This window comes from Magnolia sinica, chromosome 16, assembly GCF_029962835.1.
Source record: "Magnolia sinica isolate HGM2019 chromosome 16, MsV1, whole genome shotgun sequence".
In the NCBI taxonomy this organism is placed as follows: Eukaryota; Viridiplantae; Streptophyta; class Magnoliopsida; order Magnoliales; family Magnoliaceae; genus Magnolia; species Magnolia sinica.
Window position 1 is genome coordinate 66,521,300 of NC_080588.1, and position 24,005 is coordinate 66,545,304.

The 24,005-nt window shown below is 41.2% G+C and overlaps 3 protein-coding genes across 3 annotated transcripts in view; all 3 read left to right on the top strand.

Moving 5' to 3' along the window:
- The window catches only part of LOC131229304 (uncharacterized), a 77,073-nt gene that overhangs the window by 29,901 nt on the left and 23,167 nt on the right, over nt 1-24,005 (top strand). The gene's annotated exons all lie outside the window — the stretch shown is intronic.
- LOC131229814 (uncharacterized) lies at nt 4,852-7,835 on the top strand. Its single transcript, XM_058225854.1, has 6 exons — nt 4,852-5,036; nt 6,117-6,236; nt 6,437-6,556; nt 7,161-7,302; nt 7,483-7,680; nt 7,779-7,835. Exons 1-6 carry the CDS (start codon nt 4,852-4,854, stop codon nt 7,833-7,835), a joined length of 822 nt encoding a protein of 273 aa, XP_058081837.1.
- LOC131229815 (uncharacterized) lies at nt 7,837-13,553 on the top strand. Its single transcript, XM_058225855.1, has 8 exons — nt 7,837-8,010; nt 9,463-9,569; nt 10,101-10,191; nt 10,539-10,680; nt 11,630-11,786; nt 12,233-12,349; nt 12,795-12,921; nt 13,233-13,553. The coding sequence occupies exons 1-8, from the start codon at nt 7,837-7,839 to the stop codon at nt 13,506-13,508; spliced, it is 1,191 nt and encodes a 396-aa protein (XP_058081838.1). The 3' UTR covers nt 13,509-13,553.

Consider the following 24,005-nt stretch of genomic DNA (forward strand, 5'->3'; position numbering starts at 1 on the left):
ATGGTATGACCTACCTGATTTCTCTATACAACTGAGGGATGTCTTATAATTTAAAGGGGACCCATCAAATGCATGGTGTCGATGTCTGACACGCATCACGATGGGCCCACACAGCTCGACCTCATGGGAACTTCCTATGAGGTTGACCGCACAAAACCATTTCCCTATATATACACACACTTTTAAATAATAGATAACTGCGAAATAAAAACTCATATAAATTTTCAAGAAACTTGAAGGAGTCTACTCGGCTCAACTGAGTTCTGAGTCGAGTCCATTGCTCTGGCTCAACTGAGTTCTGAGTCGAGTCCAATGCTCGCGTTTTTATCCTACGCGAATAGCTGGCACTGCGACTTGGCTAGCTCATCGTCTGGAACATGAGCTAGGAACCAAACGCCAGGCCCAAGAAATCAGATTGCGTGCTGAGTTAGTCAGTGTGCTTTTATTGTACCGAGGAAACTACGTTTGGCCTACCATGATTGTGTGTGTGTTATCCACCTTGTCCATCCGTTTTTTGCAGCTAATTTTAGTTGTTGAGCCTAAAATTGAAGTATGCCTAAAGTTTTAGCTTTTTTTATCTATTTATTTTTTATTTTTTTAAGTATGCCTAAAGCTAAACTGAACCACAATATAGGAAGCATTGGGAATAATAATTTCCACTGTTGAAATGTTAATAGGGCCTACAGTGATGTTTATTTATCATCCAACCTATTCTTAAGATCACAAAGACATAAATGAAGGGAAAACACAAATAAAAGATTGATCCAAAACTTTTATGGCCCCTAAGAAATTTTCAACGGTAAAATTTCAATTTGCACTGTTTCCCATGGTGAGGTCCACTTGAGATTTGGATATACTTTGCTTTTGGACTAGAGCCATCAAATTATCCATTAAAATGGATGGACGGAGTGGATAAAATATGTAAATCATTGTAGACCCTACAGAGTTTACTCAGTACGCTTACTGTGCTGAGGTACTCAGTATGCAATCCACGCCCAGGCCCAAGGCAGCTCATGCATAGAATCGGAAATCGGAATGCGTACTGAGTTGCTCGGTATGTTTTTATGGTACTGAGCAAACTCAATTGGGCCCACTGTGAATGTACGTGGTTTATCCACCCTGCCCATAAATTTTTCCTACTATTTTAGGGGTTGATACCAAAATTGAAGTAAATCCAAATCTCAAGTGGACCATGCCACAAGTAAACAGTGTGGAATAATGATTTCCACCGTTGAAATCTTCCTAGGGACCATGGTAATTTTAATTTGTCATCCAACCTATTCATAAAATCACAAATACATGGATAAAAAGAAAGTATAAACATAAGCTTGGTCCAAAGCTTATGTGGCCTCGGAGAATTTTTCAATAGTAGAGGTCCAATCACACTGTTTCCTATGGCTTGGTCCACTTGTGTTTTGAATATGTTTAACTTTTGGGCTTAAGCTCTCTGAATGGAGTAGATATAATAAATAAATAAAGGTGAACCCACGAAGTTTACTGAGTTACTGAGAACGCAATCCGCTTCCTGGGATAGAAGTTTTGGATCAAGCTTATAATTGTATTTCCATTCGTCATGTTTGTGTGATCTTATGAGAAGGTCCGATGACATATAAACATCACTGTGGCCACTTGAGTTTTGGATAAGCTTCAATTTTGAGCTTAACCCCTAAAATGAGCTGAAAAAACATCCGTACGGAGTGGATAAACCACATACATTAACTGTTGGCCCAACAGAGTTTCCTGAGTACCATAAGAGGGTACTGAGTAACTGAGTAGGCAATCCGATTTCGGGCTAGGCCGTACAATCCGGTCCCACGATGAAAGTCCAGACCTTTTAGAAAGCGGATTGCGTACTAAGTAACTCAGTTCACTCAGCGTACTAGGTAAACTCTGTGGCTTCCACAGTCATTTATGTATTTTATCCATTCCGTCCATACAATTTAGCAGATAAGTTTAAGTAGTAAGCCCAAAAATGAAGCATATCCAAGACTCAAATGGACCACACCCAGAAACAGTGTGAATCGAACATTTACCATTGAAAATCTCATGGAGCCACAGAAGTTTTAGATCAATTATATATTTGTGTTTTCACTTCATCCATGTCTTTGTGATATTATGAACAGGTTGGATGACAAATAAACATCAATGTGGGCCATAGAAAGGTTTCAATTGTGGAAATCATTATTCTCATGGTTTCCAGCGGTATGGTCCACTTGAGTTTTAGATATATCTCAATTTTGGGATCAACCACTAAAATGATCTGAAATAACGGATGGACGGAGTGGATAAAACAAATACATTCACTGTGGGCCCAACTAAGTTTACTCAGTACGATAACAGCTGCGTAACTCAGTACGCAATCCGATTTCCCCCTTTTACAAGGACGCTGATTGCTGATGTACCACACACCAGCGTGTCGTGTGAAGACGAGCGCTGACGCTCCTCGACTTCGAGTTGTACGAACGGTTCAAAGGAGATCAAAGTTACATGGCCCTACAGTGATGTATTTATTATATCTACACTGTTTATCCATTTGTAGAGATCATTTTAGAGCATTACCAAAAAAAATTAAATCATATTTATTATTTCTATACTGTTTATCTATTTGTATGGACCATTTTATAGTATTATAAAAAAATTTGAATCATATCCAAATATCATATGGACCACACTGCAAATAGAAGCGGAGATAATGATTTTTACCGTTGAAAAATTCATATTTATTTTCCATCCAATTTATTAATAAGGTCACAAAGACCTCAATTAAGAGGAAAAACAAATTTCATATTGATCCAAAACTTTTGTGGCCCGAAAAAGGGTTTCAATGGTAGAAGTTCAATCCCCTACTTTTTGCAGTGTGGTCCATTTAATAGCTATATCTGTATTATTTTTAATCTCAAGCCTTAAATCTACCTCGCCAAATGGATGGACGGTTTGGATATAACACATACCTTATGATTTGACCCACGGAACTTGCTGACGTCAATACAGCAGCTATATAGCTGATGTGAGGTACACCAGCCAATCCTTTTACAACTCTTATTATGTTGGTCAACGGGACGCGGAATTCCATCGAAAGGCTTTCGCAGGAAGTTCCTGCGCAAGGATGCTGGGTGGGGTCCACTGAAATGTATGTGAGAAATCCATTCTGTACATCCGTTTTGAGATCTAATTTTGGGACGTATTACGAAAAATGAGGTGGATAAAAACTCAAATGGGTCACACGAGAGGGAAAATTGGGGAAAGAAATTTCTACCGTTGAAGCCTTCCTACGCGTTTATATACTATCCAAACCGTTTATAAGGTCATTCCCAACGGAATGAAGTGAAAACACCAAAAATATAGCCTGATACAGTACTTTTATGGCCATAAGGATGGTTCAACGGTGCTCACCGAATGCTCACTTTTTCCTCTCATGTGGCTCACTTAAGTCTTATATACACCTAATTTTAAGTATCAAATCTAAAATGAGCTCACAAAACGGATGGACGGAGTGGATTCATCACAAAAATCTCCGTGGCCCCACCCAGCATCCTTGCCCAGGAAATCCGGGTCCTCGGTCAACGTAACCCAATCATGCACGGCACTGTTCACAACGCTCTCGTGGATGCCCAGGAATGTGGTTCGAGAGAGAGAACTTAGTTTCTAATGCCAGGAAAGACATCTTATAAAACCATTAGATCCTGTCATCTTTCATCAATACTGTAGACGTGAGAGATGAAGATTTCCTATTTTGAATTTTTATCTTTATTCTACATTGGATTTACACTGGCATTTCCCTCCCCTCTAGTTTCAGGCCAGCTAGATCTTGGGGTGCATTTACAGATAGAAGATAAATATGTATTGATTCTTCGTACTTTCGCTTCTGATTCTCCATATATTTTCCTTTTCTTCGTTGTCATCATTTTGCGGCAACTACAGAATTTTTAACTTGTATTATTAATACAAGAGAAGGTCTGCTTAATGATCAGGACCATCCTCATGTATTGCTTTATCCCATTTAAATATCACATTTGAGTAGATGATAGCCCTGATACTAACAATTCAATGAATTTCGAGGAAAGTAGATAATCTATATTGATTTTAATGAAGAATTTTCCATCACTAATCTAGACTCAATCATGTTGGTCTTTCTTTGATTGCTCCTTTGTCGTACTAGTCATTTTGATCACGTAATCCTAACAATCCAATCAATGGATAGGAAAGTGATCAGTTCATATAGAAGTCCTTTTCCTTTAGTTAACTTTATATGACGAAATATAAGAAAGATTGCATTAAGGTGATGTGATGTCTACATAAACTAACTGACTACACTGACAGCGTGAGCTATATCAGAACAGGTAACAAACAAATAAATGAACTTATTGCCATCCAATCTCCAGGTAGGAAACAAGATCATTAAGAGAAATAGACCAAAAAGTATAAAACTTATTCTCCTCCCCCATATTTGTCAGCAAGAGACCTTGTAAATGCTTCTTCACCCAATGATTTTCTTCTTGCAATCCGTAAATGATAAACATACTATTATACCTCTACTTCAGTACTGTACCGACTGTAATACCATTCAATCTAACCATTATAAATAATTAGGTTCTCCTTACTAAAAAAGAATTAAACAATATTTCTTAGCCAAATGAATTATGCAAGAATTGATTGTTTTAATATAACGAGCCATTAAAATTCCAACTACTTGATTAGTTGCATGTGGTGATCCTTGCATATGACAAACAAATATAGTGGAAGTCAGTCTGTGATTATGGGCCTTATTATGTGCCTTTATATAGTGTAAGGGCCATTCCAACCCCTACCTTTTATGTATATTTTCATTGTTAGACGCTAGTGATTGAAACAATGGAGATGCAGGTGGTGATCGATAATGGCATACTCCAAGTAACATTGTCAAAGCCGGATGGGATTGTCACTGGCATACAATACAACGGCATCGATAATTTGCTAGAAGTTCATAACAAAGAAGTTAACAGAGGCTATTGGGATCTCAACTGGAATGAGCCTGGACGCCTTGCGATCTTTGATGTGTAAGATCTCTCTCTCTCTCTCTCTCTCTCTCTCTCTCTCTCTCTCTCTCTCTCTCTCTCTCTCTCTCTATATCTCTCTCTGCCTGAAAAGTATGTGGCCCACCTTACATAAGATTTAACCGTTTGATGGTTGTGATCGAACCAATCGATCAAGGATGGAACATAGTGTCCCCAAAAAGGTAAGTCATGATCACCATGTCTTCAGTCCAAATGTTCAATTATGGTGGGATTGAACAGTACAATAGTAGGGCCCCACACCCATCTGTGGAGGGGAATTCAGTGTGAACTCTTTTTGCCCATGATCATGCCATCAAGGCTAGGGGTGCACACAGTTTGGTTCGGTCTGGTTCCGGGGTGAAACCGGAACCGAACTGTTCCTTACTATTCTAGGATTTTCAGAACTGGAACCGGACCGTTAGCACCCTAGAATCGAACCGTGAAAACCGGTTCGGTTCTGGATCGGTTCCACTATTCCGGGCTTTTTATAATCCGGCCAAATTGCATGTTCTATTTTATAATTTAGCCCATGTCCATTAGTGTTGTGATGCACTTAATGAATGATTTAGATATTGTATATGGTGTGAAAAAATATATTTATGAAAACAAGCAAAGGGTATATTGTAAACCATAAATCATGAGTCAAATATACAATTAAAATATATTGTAAACTCACAGTTTCAGGTTTCGTTCCAGTTCGATTCCAAGTTCAGTTCCACGGATCGGATCCACAATTTTGGATTCACGGTTCATATCACGGTTCCAGGTTCGGTTCCAAGTTCGGTTCCACAGATTGGGATCCACAGTTCGGATCACGGTTTGGTTCGGTTCTACACATCCCCAAACCAGAACCGAACTGAATTAAACGGTTTTTTAATTTTTGGAATCGGAACCGGAATAGTGCACTCTAGAACTAGACCAAACCAGACCATTTGGTCAGTTCCGGTCCGGTTCCACGGTTCTACTGGTTCGATGTGCACCCCTAATCAAGGCACTTGTTTCATGCTTGATAATAGACTTGGATTGTCTTAATTATATTATATTTAATTACAAAGAGAAAGATAATCTATTTATGTTTTGCAGGATAAAAGGTACTAGTTTTAAGGTGATACTCGAAGATGAAAACCAGGTTGAAGTATCCTTTACAAGGACATGGGACCCATCCCTTAATGGGACCCTTATTCCCCTTAACATCGACAAGAGGTGCATCCTTTCTTATCATATCCTCATTTTTATGCGAGATGTCAATGGGCCGGGCCGGGCCGGGCCGGACCCATTGGGTAATCGAGCCATGCAACAATGGTCCAAAACATAAATGGGCTGGACCCTTTCTGGGCCCAGTTTAGTCCTAGGAAGTAGGAAGACTTGTATTAAATTAAAAGTCTGACGAAATGAAGCTGCAGGTTTATAGTGCTTCGCGGGTCCTCCGGTTTCTATTCATACGCCATTTATGAACACTTACAAGGCTGGCCTGATTTCACTCTCACTCAAACTCGGATAGCTTTCAAGCTTCGAAATGACAAGTACAAACACCTTCCACTTTTATCTCTCGCCTTCTCATCTGTATGATACTGTCCAAATTCCAAGATGGGCCCATTTGGTAGCATGATCGAACGATCCTGATTGTTTGGCCATTTTTCTTTCTAACCGATGCGATGTACGCATTGTGGCCCATCCAAGGAGGGTCCATAAAATGGACGGTCCAGATAATTTTTATTCAAATACATGTGTGATTGATTCAAACCGTTGAGATCTATGTTGGATGTGGCCCACATGTGGCAATCAAACGGTAGGATTAGTGGGACATTGATCTCATTTGACAAATTCTAAAATGATGCCTCAATTCCAATGAGTTACCAGACCACTCAGAATATAAAAAAGCTCATTTGAACATGAATTGTCATGTGTGGCCCACTTCGGTCTTCCAGCGTAGATTATTCATAGGGTACGCCCTATGTAACAGGACAATAATCCCAGATCATTGCATTTGTGTTTTAATGTACAAAATGGATGGTTGAGATTGTCCGATCGACGTGATTTTTTCAACTATGGCCCTAATTCGCATGGCCCACCTCATGAATGATCGGATAAGTGATTGATGTCACCTTGTCAATGTTGAAATTCTAGGTTTCACTACATGGCCATATCAGACGATAGACAGAGAATCATGCCCATGCCAGAAGATCGTGAGCCTCCACGTGGCCAGCCGTTAGCATACAAAGAAGCCGTTCGTTTGACAAATCCAATCAATCCAGACCTTCAAGGAGAGGTAAAAGCAAATTCTAGTTTTATAACAAGCAGGTACCTCAATCCAAGCCGTCCAAATCATCGGCCTCACTTGGGATGAGTTATAACCTAAATTTCGCATTGGGTGGACCATATTAACCGTCTGATAAGTGGTCATTGGCTTGCTGAATTTGAACCGTCGATTATATTTTCACATGCGCAGGTGGATGACAAGTACGAGTACTCGTGCGAGAGCAAGGACAACAAGGTCCACGGTTGGATATGCTTCGATCCTCCTGTGGGCTTCTGGCAGATCAACCCGAGTGATGAGTTCAGAACTGGTGGGCCTCTCAAGCAGAGCCTGACCTCCCACGTGGGCCCAACTACCCTAGCTGTAAGTCCCACATCTTTCTTCAATCTAGTAAGTTTGATATCTATACTCAACAGATGTGGATTGTTGGGCCCACCCACATTGTGTAAACCTGATCCTGACGGTTAATCTCGTGGACTCCACCACAGATTGGCTATGGGCCAAACAAAATTCACAGATCCAATTATCTGTCGATCATCAACTGAGATGCCTTGTGATCTTCAGGTGTTTCTGAATGGGCACTACTCAGGGGAAGATCTAGTACCGAAATTCACCAATGCAGAGCCATGGAAGAAAGTGTTCGGCCCGGTTTTTATCTACGTTAATTCGGGTCCCGCCGGAACCGATTCGCTTTCACTCTGGGAGGATGCAAAATCACAGGTTAGGATTCACCGATGCTGACTGATATGTTCATATTTCTCTATTTCTTTGAAAAATGTGAGCATTTAAAAAAAAATAAAAATTGTAGTGGTCTAGTAGCACTTGAACACATGGATAGTTCAATTAATCTTGCAATCTGGACCATTCATTAGGTCCAGGCCATGCTTTATTGGCCAGAAAATTAAAATTAAGACCGATCAGATTGTCTTATCCATCCAAAAGCTGGTGCACTTTTCTATTTCCATTCTTTCTGCAAGCAGGAGGAGAATGTGAGGATCATTTGATCAAGGCGTTCTCTAAAGTAAAATACAATGATGATGGTCCACACAAAATGGATGGTCAAAATTGTTGATTGGATTTTTTCTTCCATAAATAATGTGTATCATCCATCCTATGGGCTACTCATTGGGTGATTAGAATTGTCCAATTGGTGTTATTGTTTCTACCTTGTCCTATAAAGTGTAGCTGAACTAAATGTACAGTCCAGATCTGTTGATTGTACTGTCCACATTTTAGTACGCAACCATGAAAATTCTTGTGGCCCCTGGATAGGCTGTACCCCAATCACAGCAGTTGGGCTATCATAGCCATTGATCAGAGTACTCTGAGGATTCCAAATCGGTCCACCAATGGTTGACATTCAATGGAGAAAAAAAAATCAATCGGTCCCTAATCTCACCTGACCTCTATGATGATTCAGATTGTACTGGCTTACCATGTGTATAGATAGTGAGTGCTGAATAGCTTAGTAGCTTTTATCCTTGGTTACTTTCTAGTGCATAGGTATGAAGACCATGGTGTGCTATAAAAGCCATTACGGGCCGTAAAGGCCGTTACGTAAAGGCAACCGTGGCAACTGTTATATGTTATGAGGTCGTAATGGCCGTAATAGCTGTTATGAAAAAAATGACCCATAATTACCGTTAACGGCATGTTACATCTCCTATAAAGGCCATAATAGTCCCATAATGGTCTATTACAGGATGGATACAAGTTTTACATACTTTTTAATCAACATTACGGGGCAGATACAAGTTTTTCGAATGGTCTTTCAATAAATAAATAAGACCATAACGGCCATTATGGGGCTGTAACGGCCGTTATGCCCTGTATCATAAAGATAACGGTGGTGGTTGATACAGCATCTGTTACCATCATGGAATACATTGATGAATACTCAGCCGAGTCCGGTTTAACTGGACCCAGTCGACTCAAGACTCCGTTTGACATGATCCAGTTCAACACGGGTGACATGACTGAGTCAGTGACTCGAATCAGGATCAGCGAGCCAGTCCAAGATGCTGAGTCATAAGCTCATACACATATGTCAGCACACGCATATGAAAAAGAAATACCAAGATAATCTGGACCATTTATAACATTATTTTGATATTTCAGTTTCTGTTCAGAGAGCGTATGACTAATACTTCTCTTCGTTTTTCTCCGACTCAGACGGCAAATGAAGTTCAAAGATGGCCGTACAATTTCCCAGTTTCAGAAGATTTCCCTAACTCTGACCAACGGGGCTCCATCAGTGGTAGATTACTAATTATGGATCGGTATGGATTTTCGCCCTTTGTCACAATAAATTTATGTATGTATGTATGTATGTATCATGGTGTGCCCCAAACGCCTTTATGGGGCTGTAAGTGGCAACCGTTATATGTTACCGGGTTGTAACGGCCGTAACAGCTGTTAGGGAAAAAATGACCCATAATTGTCGTTAACGGCACGTTACGTCTCCTATAAAGGCTATAATAGCGCTGTAATGGTCTCTTACGAGACATATACATATTGTTCATACTTTTTAATCGACATTACCGGGCAGATGCATGTTTTTTGGAAGTTTTTTCAATAAACAAAAAAATAAAAAAGAGAGATTGTAACGACCGTTATGCCCCGTATCGTAAAGGTAACAGTGGTGGCTGTTACGGCCACCGTTGCCGTTACGGAACACCTTGATATTTACATATATGTATATGTGTATAGCATTTAGGCAATTTCTCAGGTTTGCAGTACATTTTTATTTCAACCGTGCTTTATATTTATTTTTAATCTGTGTGCATAATAACCATGCATTTCTTTCGTAGGTTCCTTAGTGAGGATTATATATCTGCAGAATCTGCCTATGTGGGCCTTGCTTTACCTGGAGCCGTTGGATCATGGCAAAGAGAATGCAAGGTCACTCTCACGGCGACATTATTTTTTATTTTTTTTAAAAAAAATTTTAACAAAATTTTATCAGTGATTTAATCCATGAAATGTAGCATGTTGATTGCCATTGATTAGGCCACATGAATGCCTGTGTAATGGGATAAGGCCATGTCTCAATGGTGGTCGAATATGGGACATAGCTGTGTAATCGAATAAGGCCATTCTCAATGTGGTCAAATACAGGCCCTGCGGTCCGTTTCTTTCCTGGGCCTGACCAATGGTCCAGATCTAGACTCGCCCATTCACGGAACTGATGAAATGCATTTGATATTATGCTATTTCAGGGTGTATCTTAGACAGTGTTCTGTTTTCAGGGCTACCAGTTTTGGACTAGAGCTGACTCAGACGGGTTTTTCTCCATCAATAACATCCGGACTGGAGACTACAATCTGTATGCATGGGTACCCGGTTTTATAGGAGATTACAGAAATGATGAGATCATTACCATCACCGAAGGTTAGCATCTAAGCCTGTTTGGCTTCATTGTAGATTGAATATTATCAACCTTTGATATTTGGCCTTCTCTATCTTGAGTTTGCAGTGCTTGTATCTCTTCTTCTTCTAAATGTGTAGTGGTAAGTAAGCCATAATATAAGAGTCCAAATCTTTGAATATTGGATATCCACCATCCTTGGTGAGGCCCATTATTTCAACAGTTTGGATGATCAGATCTTGGGCTCCACATGCACATAATCCTTCTCTTGTTCGAGAGGCCAGATCCACTACAAAGATTTGGTGGTTGAGCTTGACCTACAACCCGATGTGTGGGGCCCACTGTAATTTATGCATGACAACCAATCTATCAATCATTTGTGTGCTCTCAAGTTCTCCTTGGCTCCCAAAACTAGGCCGATCCAAAACTTGTGTAGGCCATAGCATGTAAAATCATTCTTAAAACCTCTAAAATGATGTGGTGTGGCTCACCTGAGTTTTTGAATGGCTGGATACATGGGTTGTCATTGATTGTGGTGGAGCTCTTCTGCTGAATGGAGTGGATGGCATATACATAACACTTGAACTTGGGATGGTGGCTGTCCCCATCCCACATTTTTCTTGTAGTGTGACCCACTTGAACTTGGGATCGCCCTAATTTTTGGGTGCCAAGGAGGACCTGAGGGTCCCAACATGATGGATGGATTGGATTTCATGAACACAGCATGGTGGACCCCACACACTGTTGTAGATTACCTTAACCTACAAATAAGTGGATCCGACCTCTGATCAAGTATGCATTTGCTAATGAGCAGGACCCGTACAACACCTAGTTTTAGTTCTTGCTTCTGTTTTTTTGTTTGTGTTTGATTTACTGAATGAGTGGTGAGGATTTTCCAATTAGCATGGCTCATATAAAGTTTCAATGGTCTTGTGTTTGATGCATCTTTCTCTTTTTTAACATTGAAACCAGGATGTGTTATTGCCTTGGGTGATCTGGTATATGAACCACCAAGAGATGGTCCCACATTGTGGGAGATCGGTATCCCTGATCGTTCTGCAGCTGAGTTCTACGTTCCTGATCCTAATCCTATGTATGTTAACAAACTCTACATTAATCATCCTGACAAGTAAGTTCTGATCCTTTCCCTCCACTGTTTGATCCTTGAATCTTGGTTTTGATTTGTACATTACAATATTGCAATTTGGAATAAAAACTGTCCACTTAGGCTGCCTTTGGCTGTTCAATCCAATTGAATTGTGATAGCTCCTTTCATGATAATTGAGCCTCCAAATTTCAATTACTACTGTTGTTTCAAGTCCTGACTTGAAATTCAAGGGACTGCAATCAGGGGTTGGTTGTCATTGTGAAATAAAGCAGGTGCAGACCCCACTTGGGTTATCTTCCCTGTAATGAATTGAATTGCAATTCAGTTCAATTGAGCATCCAAACGGGCCTATTGTTGTCACTCGTTAGTATATGGGTTATTTTTGGTGCTTGCATTAGACCACTCCCAACTGCTTTATTGTCGCCTCATTTCATTACAGTAGTAATACCTTCAATTTCTCTCAGCAGGTTTAGGCAGTATGGTTTGTGGGAGAGGTATGCTGATTTATATCCCAACAATGATCTTGTCTACACCGTTGGTGTAAGTGATTATCGAAGAGATTGGTTCTATGCACAGGTCACTAGGTGTGATTCCTCTAACCATCTTTCAGTTACAAAATTTCAAAGAATCCATTAGCACATTGAATATTTTTCGAAATGTATTTTTTTGGCCATCAATACGATATGCCACATCATGGTTTGGAAGAGGAAAACTCCACAATTTCCCCTTCTCTACACTGATTTGGCCCAGTATATGATCACACAATTCGCAAAAGCAATTCAGATGGATTTGAATTAAACTCACTTGATTTGTTAATATTTCATGGCTGGCCAAACACAGCCGCCACCCAAATTTATGAATGAGATGACTCGGTCTGTAAACTCCAGGCATGCAAACAGGCTGTTCTTTCGAGTGCATGTTCACATAACGAGCACTCGTGTTTGCACATGCCATATGTGAACTTATTGCATTTGTGATTTTGGATCATGTGAATGTAGTTATAACAATGATTATATGTTTACATTGCAGGAAGAAAGATGATAAATCATACCAAGCAACCACATGGCAGATAAAATTCACACTCGACACCGTCGTCCAAAGCGGGACGTATAAATTGCGATTGGCGATTGCATCGGCTACACTATCTGAATTGCAAGTATGTAGATAAATATAATCTGAGTTGCTTTTGGATTTACAAGTGAATTGAATTTTAAACCTTCAGTGTAATCATGTATTGAGGTGACTAGCCTCAAACTAGACTAGTAATCACAATTAAAATTGATAGTGCACCCAAACACACACTTAAGTCATCTCTTGCACTGATCATAGACAGTTATATGGGATTATCCTCATCACACTATATGAATATGGATTATCTTTCACACTGATTTTAAAGAGGAGAAAATCAAAGCTGTCCAATGTATTATCCTTTGTATCATACTAATTTGATTCATGTTTTTGGCACAGGTTCGATTCAATGACCCAAAAGCCTATCGGCCTCACTTTACAACTGGACTATTTGGCAGGGACAACTCGATCGCCAGACATGGGATTCATGGGCTCTACTGGCTGTTCAATGTCAACATACCGAGCTACCTGCTTGTGGGGGGAGGCAATACAATCTTTCTTACTCAGCCGAGAAGCTGGAGTCCCTTCCAAGGGATCATGTACGATTACATCCGATTAGAAGGGCCTGCTGATCCTTATTCGAATAAGGAAAAATCATCTCACATTTTGTACTAGGTATATAATATCGCTGTGCTAACAGCCAAAATCTTAGTACTGTCAAAGGACATGATCAGAGTTAAATATAGTGATTGATTGATATCTAGGGTTCTATAATTATCAGTCAGATTATACGTCTGTCTCTCTGGCCACTATCATGGATGGTCCACAGTTAAATATTAATGCTGTAAAGAGTAGTACCTTTCCGAGATCTTTCCATAGAATAGAGCTTCCCGCAGGAATGTTGCCAAATCTTCTGAGGTATTTGGCCGAGAGCAACCTTGCCTAGAGAGATTTAATCCGAAATGCTAGCATGACATCCTTTAATCTCCCAATCCCCAGCCTTCACTCAGCAACCGGATGAGAAATTCTAGCCCACTGGACCCAATGCCTTTTCCTCTCCCCTTCTGAAGTGCCCGAAAAGAATCCATCAAAAGCTGATTCCATATTTTTGCAGATCACTTTGGGAATGTTGGAAGCTGCCAATGTATGCATTGGATAGCTTGAAAGTATGTGCTTGATCAACACGGTTTTCCCTGTTTGATTCAGGAGTCTCCCTCTCCAGCCAGCTGCCTTAGAAGTGATCTTCTGCATCATCGGAAGGCAACCCTAAGTTTTCCTTTGACAAGAGGGTCCCCCAGATAGATGAGTGGTAGCTTGGCTTGTTTGAATCCTGTAAGCTGGCCAATTGTCTGTCCTCTTGCAGCTGTCTTCCTTTTTGGAAGAACGAAACAGCTCATAGAGGAGTTGAATTTTTGGCCAGAAGCTCACTCATACTTGGATAGGAACGTCATCATCATCTGATTCTAATTTAACCTGCCAATCACGAATATAATAGTTGATATGGCGTGCAAGCTCCCTGATTCCCCAGCTTAAGCCTTCTGCTACAAGGATAAATATTGCAGGAGAGATTGGATCTCATTGTCTCAGGCCTCTTTGAGGATTGGAAAAAACCAGTCAGTTTGCCAATAATCAATACTGAGAACCAACAGCCCTTTCAGCACCTTTGAGCTAATTCAATCTACTCATGCTTGGTGCTAAACATACGAAGGGCCTTCTATACATAATCCCATTCAAGAAGATGATAGGCTTTCTCCCTATCAAGTTTGAAAATGATATTACCCTTGATCTATCATGGATAAAATCCCCTTACTCTTCAGAGATAATGTGGGGGATGATGGGGTTTTTCCTCCTCAATACAGAGGAGAGATGGAGCAGCGGGTGAAAAATCGGAATAATTCACCGTACCACTCAATCGGTCGAGTGGGCTTCTCGACCGGTCATGGGTGGCGCTCGACTGGTCGTGGGGCTCGACTTAAAGTCTAACGACCATCCAATGTTTTTCCTCTGAGGTGCTCGACCAGTCGAGGGAGGTGCTCGACTGGTCGAGGACTCGGCTCGACTAGTCGAACTTACGCAGATTTGAATCTAGATCTTGTGCGAACTGTGGAAATCCGTGACCTTTCGCAACAGGATGCGGAAGGGAGAGTTTCCTAAACTATAAATAGGGGTGCCTAGGGCTTTTTCAGGTAATGCAAGAGGGTTTCCTAAAGCTTTGTAAGGGCTTGCTAAAGGGTTTAGGGCTATCAAAGATGAGAGAGAGAGAGAGAGAGAGAGAGAGAGAGAGAGAGAGAGGAAGCTTGTAGAAGGGAGGTTATGCTCGTGGAGGTGATCTACTGTGCAATCAACATCTCAGCGCTTCTATGTCCTAGTGATCGGTGAGATCTCTCCATTTTTCTTTTATTCTCTTATTGTTTATCCACTCCTGCATGAGTGAAAAAGGTTGTAATGTTCTACTTCATAGTGGATTGTTGATCTGGACAAGGTCCCGCGGTTTTTACCTATTTGAGAGTTTTCCATGTAAAAATCTCTTGTGTGGTGTTGTTTGTGCTTTGATTTATTTCATTGCTTTATTATCTCATAATTTTGGTTTGTTTAGGGAGGCTAGATCCTAAGGTTTAGTGTAAAGCCCCCAACAAAGTGGAATCAGAGCTAAGTTCATTGAATGGGTAGGATCGGTTTTGAATTATGGAAGGTGGCTCATCAAGGATGATCAATCTCAATGGTTCTAACTAGACCATATGGAAGGCTAAGATGGAGGACTTGCTTTATTGTGAGGACCTATACTCTCCAATTTTAAGCATATCAGCAAAATCTAAAGATATGTCTGATGATGATTGGAAGAAGATGGACCGAAAGGCGGTGGGGTTTATTAGACAATGGTTGAATGATTTCGTATTCCACCATATGTCTACAGACACCTCAGCCACTAGCCTATGGCTGAAATTGCAAGGGCTGTATGAGAGGAAGACAACCGGTAATAAAATCTTCCTGATAAGACGACTTGTGAATCTCAAGTTCAAAGATGGTGGTTCTGTGGCCGAGCACATGAATGAGGTCAGCAATATAGTGAACCAGCTCTCCGCTATGAAGATGGTCCTGGATGATGAATTACAGGCTTTGCTATTGCTTAGTTCATTGCCTAACTGTTGGGAGACATTTGTGGTGTTCCTAAGTAACTTCGCGCCAGACGGAAAGATTTCCATGGAATAGGTAACCAGTTTTCTCTTTAATGAGGAGACAAGGAAGAAGTCTTAGGGGTCTACTAGTAAGAGGCCCTTGTGACATAGGAACGGGGGAGAGAAAAGAACAGGAAGGGCGGGAAGGCCCGGGATAAATCAAGAGGTAAGTCGAGTACCAGGAAGGATGTTGAATGCTGGAATTGTGGCAAGAAGGGCCACTATAAGCATAAATGTTGTAAGAATAAGAACAACATGAAAGGAAAAGGAAAGGATAAGGAAGATGAATCAGATTCCATTGTCGTCGCTTCAGATGGTGACGTTGTAGTTATTCTCTCAGCAGATCATGATGTTTGTCTCATGGCTACGAATCAGGACACCGATTGGGTGATAGACTCTGGAGCCTCGTTTCATGTTACTCCAGGCAGGGACTTCTTCACAAGCTATAAGTCAGGTAACTATGTGATCGTGAAGATGAGAAATTTTAGCGTATCGAAGATCGTAGGGTCGGTGATATTTGTGTGAAGACCGATGTGTGCTGCACATTGGTTCTCAGGAATGTGAGGCACATTCTAGGCCTTCGCCTCAACTTGATGTCGACGGGAAGGTTGGATGATGATGGCTATGAAAGCCAGTTTACTGGTGAGCGCTGGAAGCTTATCAAGGGTTCGTTGATCGTAGCTAGAGGAAAGAAGTGTTGCACCCTTTACAAGGTAAGTGTTAGTGTGTGCAAGGGTGAGTTGAACACAGCGGAAGATTCAGCTATTGACATGTGGTACAGGCGTATAGGCCACATGAGTGAAAAAGGGCTTCATGTACTAGCGAGGAAGCGGCTCCTTTCAAACGTAACAGGTATACCTCTCAAAACCTGTTTAATAGGGAAATAATATAGAGTTTCATTTGTTAAATCTGTTTCTCATGTTAATAAAGTGCATACATTAGATTTGGTTTATTATGATGTTTGTGGTCTTATGAGGACAAAAACCTTAGGTGGGGCATCGTATTTTGTTATTTTTATAGATGATGCATCTAGGAGGGTATGAGTTAGGGTATGAGTTTACTCTTTGAAATCCAAGGACGAAGTCTTTTGTGTGTTTAAATTGTTTCATGCTATAGTTGAGAGAGAGAGACAAGTAGATCATTGAAGTGCACCAGCACTGACAATGGTGGTAAATACATTAACGACTTTCATGAGTATTGTAAATCTCTGGGTATATGGCATGAACAGACGGTTCTTAAGACCCCCTAACATAATGGTGTGGCTGAGCGAATGAATCGCACCATTGTAGAGAGAATCAGATGTATGTTATCCCATGCGAAATTGCCCAAGACGTTCTGGGGAGAAGCAATGCACGGAGCGATGTATCTGATAAACAAGTCTCCATTAGTCTCGTTGAATAGTGAAGTGCCTAAGAAAGTGTGGACTGGATATGATCCATTGAACAGTCATTTCAGGGTGTTTGGAGTATCCGTTTACGTACTAAAGGATGAGAGGTCCAAGCTCGATATGAAGATCAGACATTGTGTGTTCTTGGGGTACAGTGATGAAAAGTTCGGTTACAGATTGTGGGATCCGACCGAGAAGAAGCTCGTCAGGAGCAGAGATGTGGTTTTCTTTGAATATCAGTGTATAGAAGACATTGGTAAGCAAGAGAAGAACCAGCCTAGTTCAGGTGAGTTAGAGGACATGGATCCGATTATTCCTCCTGTAGTGCCTGATGACAAGGGAGTACAGTAAGGTATAGAGGATGAGGAAGTTCTTTCAAAAGATGGACCAGGGGAGTAGCCCCCACTTGATCCACCTGTTGAGCCACAGGTGAGGAGGTCATTTAGGGACAGACACCTGTTCAAGAGGTACTCATCACATGAGTACATTATACTGACTGATGGGGGAGAGCCAAAAGATTATTTTAAGGCCCTAGCCAACGAGCATAAGGGGGAGTGATTGAAAGCTATGCAAGAGGAGATGAAATTCTTGTATAAGAATCACACTTATGATATAGTGAAATTGCCTAAGGGCAAGAAAGCTTTGATCAACAAGTGAATGTTCAGAAAGAAGGTTGAGCAGAAGGATTCACAGCCAAGGTTTAAGGCCAGACTTGTGGTGAAAGGGTTTGGTCAGAGGAAAGGCATAGACTTCAAGAAGATATTCTCACCAGTGGTGAAGATGATATCCATACGGGTGTTGCTTGGGTTGACGGCTAGCATGGATCTGGAGATAGAGCAGTTAGATGTTAAAATTGCCTTCCTCCATGGTGACGTGGAAGAAGAGATCTACATGCACCAACCAGAGGGGTTCAGAGTTAAGGGCAAAGAGCATATGGTGTGTAGGATGAGGAAGAGCTTGTATGAGCTGAAACAAGCTCCACGGCAATGGTACAAGAAGTTTGACTCGTTTATATTAAAATATGGGTATGATAAAACAGAGTCGGACCACTGTGTGTTCACGCGCAAGTTCTCAGATGGTGATTTCTTAGTTCTATTGTTATACGTTGATGACATGCTCATCATGGGAAAAGACATTAAGAAGATCGACAGGCTGAAATAGGAGTTGGGCAAGTCGTTTGCGATAAAAGACTTGGACCCGGCTAAACAAATCCTAGGAATGGAGATAACCCGTGACAGAAATAGGAAGCTTTGGCTGTCATAAGAGTGATATATTGAGAAAGTCCTAGAGTAGTTCAATATGAATGCAGCGAAGTCGGTCAGTACTCCACTGGATGGTCACTTCAGATTGAGCGACAGACAGTGTCCCAAGACGAAGGCAGAGGTAGAAGAGATGCAGAAGATACCCTATGTGTTAGCTGTAGGAAGTTTGATATATGCTATGGTGTGTATACGCCCAGACATAGCATATGCGGTTGGTGTTATCAGCCAGTATCTTGCCAATCCTGGTAAAGAGCATTAGGCAGTGATGAAATAGATACTGCGGTATCTAACAGGCTCATCCAGGTTGAGCCTATGCTATGGTGGCGAAAAACCTATGTCAGAGGGCTACACAGATGCAGATATGGCAAGTAACATAGACTTCAAGAAGTTTACATTAGGGTTCATGTTCATGTTTGCAGGGGGAGTGGTTTCTTGGCAGAGCAAGTTACAGAAGGTCGTAGCATTATCGACGACAGAGGCCGAGTACATTGCAGTCACAGAGGCATGTAAAGAGATGCTTTGGATGAAGAGGTTTCTACAAGAACTTAGCCTGAAGTAAGAGCGACACGCGGTCTATTGTGATAGCCAAAGTGCTATACACTTGAGCAAGAATCCAAGTTAGCACTCCAAGTCGAAGCACATAGAGATTCGGTATCACTGGATCAGGGATACTTTGGAACAGAAGGTGTTACAGCTTGAAAAGGTCCACACGGACGATAATGGGTCAGACATGATGACCAAGGCTTTGCTCAAGGGCAAGTTTGAGATTTGTAGAAACCTGACTGGCTTGAAGAAGGTGAATTCCTCCTGAGTCAGAAAGGGAGAGATTTGATGGGATTTTTCCTCCTCAGTTCAGAGGAGAGATGGAGCAGCGGGTGAAAAATCGGAGTAATTCACCACGCTGCTCAACCGGTCGAGTGGGCTTCTCGACTGATCGTGGGTGGCGCTCGACTTGTCGAGTGGGGCTCGACTCAAAGTCCAATGACCATCCAATGTTTTTCCTCCAAGGTGCTCGACCAGTCGAGGGAGGTGCTCGACCGGTCGAGGACTTAGCTCGACTAGTCGAACTTACGCAGATTTGAGTCCGAATCTTGTGCAAACTGCGAAAATCCGAGGCCTTTCGCAATAGGATGCGGAAGGGAGTTTCCTAAACTATAAATAGGGGTGCCTAATGCTTTTCTAGGTAATACAAGAGGGTTTTCTAAAGCTTTGAAAGGGTTTACTAAAGGGTTTAGGGTTATGAAAGGTGTGTGAGAGAGAGAGAAAGAGAGAGATGAAACTTGTAGAAGGGAGGTTATGCTCGTGGAGATGATCTACTGTGCAATCAACATCTCAGCGCTTTTATGTCCTCGTGATCGGTAAGATCTCTCTATTTTTCTTTTATTCTCTTATTATTTATCCACTTCTACTTGAGTGAAGAAGGTTGTAACATTCTACTTCATAGTGGATTGTTAATCTGGACGAGGTCCCATGGTTTTTACCTCTTTGAGGGTTTTCCACGTAAAAATCTCTTATGTGGTGTGGTTTGTGCTTTGATTTATTTCATTGCTTTATTATCCCATAATTCTGGTTTGTTTAGGGAGGCTAGATCCTAAGGTTTTGTGCAAGACCCTCAACAGGGGAGAATCTTAGCTAGCCTAGTAGTGAAAATCTTAGAGAAAATCTTGAAAACACATTTGCACAGGCTGACTGGCTTGAAGTCGAGAAGGCGATCATGACTTTTCTTTTTATGGATAAGATCTATAAAAGTACATAAGAAAGATTGAGGAATATGGTTGCCCTTAAAAAAGTCAAATGTCGCGTTGAAGATATCTTTGCTTATGATATCCTAACACGAAGTGAAGAAGGCCCCTGAGAAACCCTCCGGGCCTGGAGCACCATCTATAAGGATATCGAAGGTAACATCCCTAACTCCTTCACATCCCTAACTCATCCCGAACTCCTTCGAGCGAGGGGGAGTGGAGGAGCACTCATTCATCAAGAGGATAAGAGATTTTTGTATAATCTTTCAGCCTCCATAGCAATCTCATCAAAAGACTCCAGATAAACACCTGATTTGAGCTTAATATTCTTGATTGTGGACCTGTGTTTCTTTTCAATAGCTGAATCATGAAAGAATCTCATATTTCTGTTGCCCTCTTAAGGCCAGGCATTTCTTGCTTTTTACTTAAAAAAAAAAAAAAAAAATCTTCTTGTAGCCTAGCCTTAGCCAACTTGGCTTTTTCTTAATCTAATCTCCCTATCTTCCTCAAATATGGAATTGAGGGAAAACTCAACATAGTTAACCTCTTCTTCTGCTCCTTGTACATTCTTGAAAACATTTCCAAAAGTATTCATATTCCATTGTTTGCGTCTAGCCTTCAAATATCTCATTTTTATAAACAATCTATACATGGGGGATGCGACAACCTCTACCTTCCAACTTTCTTTAACCATGGCATGGAAATCGTCATGCGTAGTCCACATCCTTTAAAATCTAAAAGGCTTAGGATGGTTGTTCAACTCCTCTTCTATCTTGAGTAAGAGGGGGGAGTGATTGGAGTGCATCTTGGTCAAATGATCAACAGTAAAGAAGGAGAAAGTTCTCAATTCCATTTAGAGTTTATGAAGATCCTATCTAACTTAGCCCGTCTTTGGCTACTACTCGCACGATTGTTGCACCACGTGAATTTCAAACCTGAGAAACCCGCATCAAGGAGGCCTGTATCATTGATTGCTTTCACAAAATCCTCCATAGTCCTACTGTCCACAGCTGATCCACTTAGGCGATCGTTGATGCACACCGTAACATTAAAATTGCCACAAACTTGCCATAGCCCAAAGATGAACGACTAGCAGATTGCAATTCTTACCGTAGTTGTATCCTACTTCACCAGTCACAATAAGCATAAATAACTGTAAAAAATACTTCAATTTGGGTGCCATCTAAAAGAACCTTCACTGTAACATTTTGCCTTGATGAGGCAGTTGTAGTGAACTTGAAAAAGGCTTCTATGTAGGATCCAAAATTTTCCTTTCGCCTCCCTTTCCCAAATGTGCTGCTGAAACTTGGCTGCAACTATTTAAAGCTGCATCGGCTCTTGGAGTAACAGGATCCCTACCTTATGAGTTTTGAAGTCATCTAAGGCCCGTATCCTATACCGTACCGTTCCGTAAGCTTCTGCGGTTATTCCGATCGAATTTCGGCAACCCTCGACCTGTATCCGATGTTTGTGTGCCACCCTAAGCTGAGTCCTGCATATCGAAGTCGGCTTGACCTGAAACTTGTACCTTAGCGACCGCGCCGTCGCAGTGGTTCCAACGCTGTGACTTATGCACCGATCCGATACTCGTGCTAGAAGATGTGGGCCCACGTTCATTTCGAGGAAAATGCCGTGCATTACAAATTTCGAGGGAATCTCTATAATATGTTCCATCAATCAATTAATCAATCAATCAAGTCAAGTACACCCCATACCTCAAGTTCAAGCATCCATCCCTCCTTTTTCCATAAGTCAACTCTCTCTCTCCTTACCCATCCCTCTTTTACAAATTTCAAACAAAACCTTACCTCTCCATCTCCTTTCCTTACAACCACCACTCCATCCATCCCTTCATCCATTATTTCTATCTCTCTCTCTCTCTCTCATTCTCTAGCAACTTCCCAAATCCCATGAGAAATATCCAACAACCAAGCTCTCTCCCAAAAACTAAGTGTGGCCCACCCTCTCATCTCACATCTTAACCATTCATTCATCATCTACCCCCATCAACATTGAAGGCAAGGAGCTAAGGAGGCTAAGGGATCAAGGAGGAGTGTAATAGGTGGGTGATCCACCGTTGATTCTTATTTTAGGGCCCATTTGTTGGTGGGACCCTTTTTGATGTATGTGATGTAACCATGAGAGGCCTATAGTGGTGGGGTCCCTCTCTCTCTCTCTCTCTCTCTCTCTCTCTCTCTCTCTCTCTCTCTCCCTCTCTTTTTCTCCTTTTCATTTGGTGATGTTGATGACGAGTGTGTAGCCCGCTTATGACATATATATTATATCCATACTGTCCGTTTTGGGACGTATGGACCCCACAATGATGAATGGATTAGATCCACACTGTCCATTTGAGGACTTTGTATAAATGGGGCCACCTCTATACATATATGGGGCTGGTGGGCCACGAGTACGTGGACCTCACCTTGATGAAGGCATTGCATCCATGCCTTGGACGTCCAGTCTCTGCTGGACTGTGTAAGGGAAATCACACAAGCAGCCTTAAAAAAAAGTAAGTATGATATATGATAATATATATATATATATATATATATATATATATATTGTACTTTATATATATGAGAGGTGGGCCACACGTGTGGACCCACCACCTCATATGCATCAGATACACCGTCCAGAACATCAACTTATGATTTTTGAAGTGTATATATATATATATATATATATATATATATATATATATATATATATATATATATATATTATATTATATTATATTATATTATATCATAATATATTATATCATAATATATTATATTATATTATATTATATTATATTATAGTATATATATATATCCAAACCCTCTGGAGGTGGGCCATGTGCGTGGGACCCACCACTGATGTATGTATTGTATTCAACTGTTGTGTTAACCCCGCCATCCATCCGTTGATCTTAGGGGTCCCGCCTGCTGCAGGGAGGCAGTGGATTGGCTGGACATTGCACACCAGCATATAGCTGGTGTATTGACGCCACCAAAGTTACGTGGGTCCCACTGCTGATGACGTCAGCAGGTGGTTGTACCCCACCTTAATGTATGTTCTGTATCCCATCGTCTAGATGGCTGGACAGTGGGGCCTTCATGATATCTATATGCCATCCAAATCGTCTATCCATTTGGCTAGTCCTTCTCAAGGCTTGAGACTAAAACTAAGTCAGATCCAGTTATCAGGTGGACCACACTACAGGGAGCAGTGGGTTTTGAACGCTTACCGTTGAAACCCCTTTGGATTACAACAGTTTTGGACCAATCTGATATTTGTTTGTCCTCTTAGTTCAGGTCTTTATGACCTTATGAACAGACTGGAGGGAAAATAAATGCTATGGTGGGCCTACTAGCAATTTAACCATGAAAATTATTATCACCATTGTTAGATGTGGTATGGTCTAGTTGATCTTTTGATATGATTCATTTCTTATATAATACTCCATATTGATCTCTAAAAATAGATAAATTGTGTTGTAATCGGCCCATTCGACTCGGCACATTCAACTCGGCTTACTTGACTCAGCCATTTGACTCGGCCCATTCAACTCGGCTTATTCGACTTGGCCATTTGACGTGGCCTATTTGACTTGGCCCATT

What these genes read in the sequence shown, in the direction of transcription:
- LOC131229814 (XM_058225854.1), top strand. Translation starts at nt 4,852, where the DNA reads ATGGAGATGCAGGTGGTGATCGATAATGGCATACTCCAAGTAACATTG. An exon ending in CCCCTTAACATCGACAAGAG is followed by an intron (nt 6,237 to 6,436) that starts GTGCATCCTTTC and finishes ATGAAGCTGCAG; the next exon opens with GTTTATAGTGCTTCGCGGGT. An exon ending in ATCCAGACCTTCAAGGAGAG is followed by an intron (nt 7,303 to 7,482) that starts GTAAAAGCAAAT and finishes TCACATGCGCAG; the next exon opens with GTGGATGACAAGTACGAGTA.
- LOC131229815 (XM_058225855.1), top strand. Translation starts at nt 7,837, where the DNA reads ATGCCTTGTGATCTTCAGGTGTTTCTGAATGGGCACTACTCAGGGGAA. An exon ending in GGGAGGATGCAAAATCACAG is followed by an intron (nt 8,011 to 9,462) that starts GTTAGGATTCAC and finishes TCTCCGACTCAG; the next exon opens with ACGGCAAATGAAGTTCAAAG. An exon ending in CATGGCAAAGAGAATGCAAG is followed by an intron (nt 10,192 to 10,538) that starts GTCACTCTCACG and finishes TTCTGTTTTCAG; the next exon opens with GGCTACCAGTTTTGGACTAG.